The sequence below is a fragment of the Zeus faber genome, assembly GCF_960531495.2.
Source record: "Zeus faber genome assembly, chromosome: 21".
Lineage (NCBI taxonomy): Eukaryota > Metazoa > Chordata > Actinopteri > Zeiformes > Zeidae > Zeus > Zeus faber.
In genome coordinates, this window is record NC_137208.1 from 9,378,587 (window position 1) to 9,385,963 (window position 7,377).

The following is a 7,377-nucleotide window of genomic DNA, read 5'->3' on the forward strand; positions in this document are numbered from 1 at the left end:
CGACAGGGAAAGCTGTCGAACGACCATGTCTGAGAGAGGGGAGGAGGGGGTCGACAACAGGGGTCGAACACGGAGCGACCAGCTGCCGGGCTGCACTCCGGCACATACGGCATGCATGCGGACAATAGGTCACGTCGGCAGGAACGCTTCACCGGCTCCCACGGGAATTCCAAACGTAACGTATTTAACCGAAAGGACGACGTGGCGGGAAGTTGGCGGGACGACAAACGCCCCGATATCCATCGACCGCGGACGCGCCGACGGCCCTTTTCCGCGCCCGCGGAAACGAGCGACGCCTGGGGCAGCGTCGCTGGCCCCGGGTCGTGTTTTGTGTCGTTGTCTTTTCTTCCGCAATTTGGGGCTCGGTAGTAAACAGAGCATGGCATAATTGAAGAACACAAGCCGGCGTCGCCGCCGCCCCGACGCCTCGTCCCCGGCCAAGAATGTGTCACAATGGCCGTTGTTGTCGCCGTGAATCACGGGGGAGGGTAGGAGGCGCACGCACGGCCCCCGTCCTAGCCCCACCGTACGCCACATGTCGCCAACATTTATTTAACCATAACAAGCCGTACACGTGAGGGAACAGATTGCGTATAGGTTGTGTGACTCTTCCCCACCTCTCTCTCTCTCTCTCTCCCCCTCCCCCCGTTTCCCTCCGCCCCGCCCTCCCTCCATCTCATTACCTCTTTATCTCTCTTTCATTGCTCTCTCCGCATTCATCTTCAATTCGCCGGGGAGCAGAAGGCAGCGGCCGCCGCGACGAACGGCCGCGCCCGACCCCGCGCGCCCCCTGCGTCCGCACCCCTGCGCGGGCGGAGGACGGAGGGGAGGCTCGCTCCGGAGGCGAGGGGGTGGACGAGGGGAGCGGTGTAACAAGCTTGTACGCGTCTGGGCCAACACGCCCCCTTGCGCTCTCCCCTCCGTCTCCCGTACATTGCCCCAGGGGCTCACCGAATTAGGGATATCGGGGTATAATGGTGGAATGGGCCGCCGGGCCCCCTCCAAAACAACCTGCTAATCCCCTGCGGAGGGGAGAGGGGGTGGGGACACCGCGCTCCGCACCCCCTGAGAATGAGCCTCCCGTGAACCTCCCCCGACACGCGCCGGCACCCCCCCGACTCCACCCCCCGTGCCCCCCGCTCAAGCGTGGCGACATCCTCGCTGAGGAGAACCACGCGGGGGAAGAGCATCAGCCAGGGAGCGCACGGACGCCCCGGGGGCCCGACGCGGGGCCTTCCATCTCAGCCGGGAGCGGGCGACATTCGAGCAGACCGGCGTTCCACTCCGGCCCCCGCTTCACCGGACGACGCCAGGCACTTTTCCTGCCGCTGTCATTTAAAAAAATGTATTTATCTTTTTGCATTTTCAACGGGGCGGGACGGGGCGCTAGAGCCGCGCGGTAAACGTGAAGATATTCCGTTTAGTTTGCGGCACCGCGGCGGAGGAGTCGCAAGGATTAAAATCCAGCCCCGGTTAAATTGGTTTAATTATGTACCGAAATTATGATGAGCAATTACATGCTTGATTGGCTGTATCAAAGAGGCCTTAATAGGGGAGGAAGGCCTCTCTCTCTCCCTGTGTTTGGTAATGACTAAAGTCTATTTACTTCAAACATAATGACAGAGTGCAGCTGATTTTCACCCGCTCAGAGGCCTTATCAGAGCGCGGTTGTGAGTGTGGGGAGCAACATTTGGGTCAGATACGGCCCTGCTGGAGTTGAAAACCTCTGACGGTCTCCGGCAACGCGGCCTGTCCTTCCACCCACCTCAGCCAACCCCACCCGCATTCAAAACAATGAAAGGGTAGCGCAAGCCGAACCGACACAGATGAAATAAACCACAGACCCGAAACGGACGTTTCCGGTCAACGTTAAAAAATGAATAGGATTCAAAAAAAAAATTACCGTTTATGGTCAGAGTAAATACTCTTTAAGCAGCTCCCATCAATTTACTCTTAATAGCCGTCATTTTTCCAAGTGTACCAGGAGTTACCAAAACGGAAACCGACATGTGCTTTTCTTTGTTCCGACTGTGAATCGAAAAAGCGGGGTTTTCCAGATCTTAATCCAGCCGCCGGCACGTGCCAATTTCCCGAGCTTGTCCTGAGGTTCCCCGACCTCACGGTGCACGACTCCTCTACGGCTACGTCAGCCCACCACACCTCCGCCTGCGGTTTCCCCCAGGTCTCCTGCTCATCAGACCCCTCTTTGAGCTGACAGAATTGGACTTTGATGCAAAATATTCAACTCTGTGTCTCCCTTGCAGCAACTGCCGCCGCAAGTCCGTTTGGGAATTAGAACTCCGCCGTGACAGACTAGCGATGGGAATTTTTGGGGTTTTTTTTAGTGGTCGATTTCTGTCGATTAGTCGACTAGCCGTGGTGTCATTGCCCGCCCAACATAAAACATTAACCACATGTAAAAAACAGTTACCAATACATAAATTATATAACTACAACGGGTGCTATTTAAAATTTTTATTCTAATTTTTGACAAACAGGCCATGTGCGGCAGTGACCAAACAAAAACAAGTCATACCAGAGATGACTAGACGAAAAATGGCAAAATTTGCAAATGGCTCCACATCACAGCAACAGAACCATGGTAAGACGGCTTCATCCCCACACAACGAGCTACACTTATTAGAGTACCGGCGGAGTTTCTCATGATGCCTGTGCTACACTTATTACTCCGAAGTCGACGTTACAGCCGGAGTTGACTAATCGATTGGTCGACTAATTGTGCCGATCCCTAACCCAAATGTTTTATGTTTCAATAAGTGGCTTTTTGGCAACTGGTCAACATGACTATTGTACAAAATTAACCAAAACTATTTGCAATTATTTGCACGACAATCTCCAACTAAATTGTCATGATGGTGAAAGCCCTAGAGTGCGGGCGGAGTTGACCATGATGCGTGTGCCACACTTACCAATCATGAACATAGTTTCTCAGAAGTAGATGTCACTGCCCGAGTTGACTACTCGATTAGTCGACTAATCCCTAACCCAAATGTTTGTTTCAATAAGTGGCTTTTTGCCAACAGGTAAACATGACTGTGGCATAAAATAGAGAATTATTTGTATGACAATTTTAACCACTTATTAATCATGAAGAGTTTCTCAGAAGTAGATTACAGTGCCCGAGTCGACTAATCAATTAGTCGACTAATCATGCCAATCCCTATTACGAACCTAACCAGGCCGACGGAGAGCAAATGGAGGCCGTAGCGCCGACTCTGGGAGACGCCATTCATATTTCATCAGCGGCGGCGGCCCTGTCCTCGCCGGCTCCGTTCGGCTCGTAAAGGGGGAATCAACATCAAACGCCAAAACCCCCCAATTAAACAGCGAGACGCTCTCAGCGCTTCACGGCTTGGCCGGAGATCAAACGCTCCGTCCTGGGATCCCAAGGACCCGGGCCCTTTAAGGTAAACCTGCCTCCTTCTCAAAAAAATGGGGGGCGGAGGCTAACATAGAGAATAAATCTCAGAAATATCTATTCATTATGTGAATGCTTAAAAGCCTGATTTGAACACATGTGCAGGAGGACGAACGCTTCACGCGTGTAACTCCATTATCAAAGACTTTTTTTTTTTTTTTTTTTTATTCCCAAGCGATTTTTTTCATTTTTAGACCTGGGGTGTGGGAGAAAGGCAACAGCTGTCGACCCCCCGCGCGAATAATTTCCGAGTGACAATCCGTGAAGAACTTTGACCTCGTCTGTGTATCACCGGTCATTTAAAGATCATTACTGGCGTTAAGTCATTCTGCCTTGAGATGTGTATGTGTGTTCCAGGTCTGTGTTCTGGAGCAACTCCATGTACGGTCACCGGCAATGTTGCAATATCGGAGGAACACTATTTTGTGGTCCGTGTTGACGGCGATTAAGACGTCGCTGCAAACGTCTCGCACCATGGAGGTCTGGGGTATTCGGAGGGAGCCATATTAGAAAATTCAAGGGCACCAATAATTGATTGGAAGGCGTGGACGCGGACCGAGCTTGGCGAGAGGGGGCCTGGACTGCTAATTCCAGGGCTTCAGTTAGTAATATTCTGGGAACGGACGACTCATTTGACGAGATCAATTACTCATCGGAGGGAGCGGGTTCCCGAAAATGCTCCCTCGTGATCCTCATGATGGGGCCGCGTACAAACCACGCGGGCCGCGATCGAAGTTCAGCACCCCCAAACGTCACGTGTTTTCGGCGGCCGGCCAGAAAAAGACACCGTCTCCCTCACTCGTATTTGTTCCGTCAATGAGAAAAAAAAACCTCCTTCCTCGAAGACTAACCTCCCTTATGTGGGTGCATGTTAATGTGTGTGTGTGTGTGTGTGTGTGTGTGTGTGTGTGTGTGTGTGTGTGTGCGCGTTCATGTGCGTGTGTGCATGTGTGTGTGTGTGTGTGTGTGTGTGTGTGTGTGTAATGCGGTAATGTAGGGCCGATTTTGCAACAGTTGAGCAACCTGCTTCCTCAAGATCCAGGTCGGACGACAAAGGAAGGAGCCGTTGCCAAAGCATGTCTAACTCACAGCCAAGTAATACGCTCTTATTGTTCCTATTGACAAAACAGGATAAAGCCTCTTAATCCAATTAACAACCCCCCTCCCCCACTGCCACCTCCAGCGGTTTGGGGAAAATGGAGGGTATTTAGCGCCGGAAATAAATGCGAGCCGTGCACGCTGCAGAAGCCGACAAACAAGCACATCTTTGTCCAAATCCACGCGTGCGTGCTCCCGATCTCACGATTAAATCAAATCACACCCCCCCCCCCCCGATTTGAAATCACAACGGGACCGCTAAGTCCAGCGACGGCGTTGAGCCCCCCCCGCGCCGCCACCGTCCCTTCCCTGTCGTCTCGCGGCGACAGGGAAGGGAAACAAGCTTACACCAGCGAAAAAACGAGCCAGACGAGCCGACTGACCAGAGGCAAATTGAGACGGAGAGGGGGGGGGGCGGCGGGGCGGGGGCCGGAGGCGAGGTTCCGGCTGAGCGTGCCTCGCTGATTTTTCGGGTCACGGTGGCGAGGCAGCAGTGCGCCAAATTTAGGCGTGGAAACCCAATAATTACCGGGCCCTGGGATTTATTCCTGTAACCAGATACCCCCCCCCCCCCGACCCGTCCCCGGTCTTTATTCGCACGGAGAGAGAGCGGCGACGCTGCAGCGCCGGCCGTCGGAGCGTGCACGGGGAGCGGACGGAGCGGGGATTCCCAAAACTCCCCAAACAAGACCCCCCTGCCGTTGCGGAGCCCCGGCCCGAGCCCGCCCCCCTCCTGCCTGGAATACGCTGTCGTGCAGACCGCGCATTTATGTCAAAGCGGCAAACCCACGGGATGCATCCGGCGCCGGACGGACAGAGTTGTTTCAAGCAATTCACGATGATTAATAGAGAGCGGCGTCGCAGGTTGGGCAATTCGAACTCCGCTTGCAGATGAACTCCGTCTTGGGCGCACCGGGAAAACAAAACAGCCTGTGTCGTAGGCCCAGCCCTGCTGACGGCACAGGTTTAAAATAAATGAATAAATTAAATTAAATGGTCTCTGATACTCCCTCTGACTGATTGATTTGCTTTTTCCTTCGTCACTTGAGGCGGCGGAGGCACTTTTTGTTTTTCCCATCCCATTCTTTGCCTGCGACCGCTCCAAAACCGCCGGTTTCGCTGACCACCACCAGCTCCTCGCCCCTCACTTATTGAGCGCGCTCGTGTGATGTTTGCATGCGTGCCTGGGAAATGCGGTGGACTCCGCCGCCAACAATGGAAACGGCACACGGAGGAACACAACCGCAACGCACAGTACATTGCATGGCTGTTTCCCAGCAAAACAATAAAACGTATGACCAAAATAAATCTGAAACACAGGATTTTCTTTTTTTTGCGACAAAATACTCTCACGGATTACCACTTTAAACCTTGCAGACGAAAGGTGCAAAGCTCAAGGAATGAATACATTCGTATTCCTTAGGAATTCATTGGTGAGGGCGAGTTTATATAATTGTGCAAGATGACAAACAAAAATGTTGCAGGAACCAATGCAATTCCTCCATGGGGCCCCAAGGGGGGCCGCGGACCCCGGTTTAGGAACCCCCCCCTAGTAAATACAGCATTGCACAGCAGCTCCCAATCTCTCCAGGGAATATTATTATGAGACATTTAAGCCTCCTCTCCGCGGTCGCATCTCAATGAGCTGACATCCTCACCACTCCAGTGAGCCAGGAGGACTTCAGATTTCTCTCACATTCGACGTCTATTGTTTGCGTGTGTGTGTGTGTGTGTGTGCGTGCGTGTGTGTCACTTCAGCGTTTGATCTACGAGCCCTGCGAAAAACAACAACGAACGCCGACACCGGAAGACGCACGTTTTTACACCCAACACAATTACTAAAGAAATCAGCAGACGGAGTTCAAAAAAAACAAAAAAAAAACACCAATAATTATAAGATAAAAATCATCAAAATTAAATGTGAATAAATGTGAGATTTTCCACTTTAAACAACCCCCAAACCCCACACTGGGGTGAAAGAAATCAAGGCGATATAATAATGCATCAAATAAAATAACGTCAATAAATCAAATAAAATGTAAATAAATCAAATCAAATAATGCAAAAACAGTGCATTTCCGTTTTTTGTTTTTTTTTTGTTTCTTTTTTTTTTGCAAATTCGGAAATTAAAATGGAAAAAAAAAAAAAAAATTTGCAAACAACTGCAGGCGACCGACTATTTCATGCAACAAATTCAATGAAATCACGGAGGGGGGGGGGGGGGGGGGGCAACATCATCATCATCATCAACAACAACAACAACAAGAGAAAACAATGAATCAAATCTAGTCCGAGAATAGAGAGCGATGAGTGTTAAGCTCCATGCAATGCGTGGATTTGAGGGGGGGGGGGGGGGTCAGACGCGCATAACCTCAGGGCTCCATCCACAAAAACGAAATGAAAGCCACAGAGACGTGGACGCGTCCCTGGGTCCGATTATCCCCCCCCCCCCGCGCACCATCCGCGCACACACGCGGACCAACAATAATAACAGTAATACCAACAATCCAACATTAATAACGGTGACTATTCTCGTCATGACGACGGCGGCGACGGACGCAGGACACCTACCGACGCCGTATTTCTCGTGTTCCGTGGGTATCCACATGTTCTCACGGGCGGCGCGTACAACAGTGCGTGCGGGGAAGACGAGCGTTCCGCGCGGTGTCAGGCATCCTCCCGCTCCGCTCCGCGCATTGTGTGGCTCGGCGAGGAAGCGGCGGCACCGACCGAGCCGGAGAGAGAGAGAGAGAGACAGAGAGAGAGAGAGAGAGACAGAGAGAGAGAGAGAGACAGAGAGAGAGAGAGGGAGAGAGAGAGAGAGAGAGACAGGCACGCCG

The 7,377-nt window shown here is 52.1% G+C and overlaps 1 protein-coding gene across 4 annotated transcripts in view; it reads right to left on the bottom strand.

Annotated features, from left to right (window-relative positions):
• The window catches only part of dock4b (dedicator of cytokinesis 4b), a gene marked incomplete at both ends in the record, with an annotated part of 164,024 nt that extends 156,879 nt beyond the window's left edge, over positions 1-7,145 (bottom strand). For all 4 annotated transcript variants that reach the window (XM_080022376.1, XM_080022375.1, XM_080022378.1 and 1 more), the window contains one exon: positions 7,109-7,145. In XM_080022376.1, coding sequence (XP_079878502.1) covers positions 7,109-7,145 — 37 coding nt within the window. The remainder of the gene's footprint in view (positions 1-7,108) is intronic.
• Between the last annotated feature and the right edge of the window lie 232 nt (positions 7,146-7,377).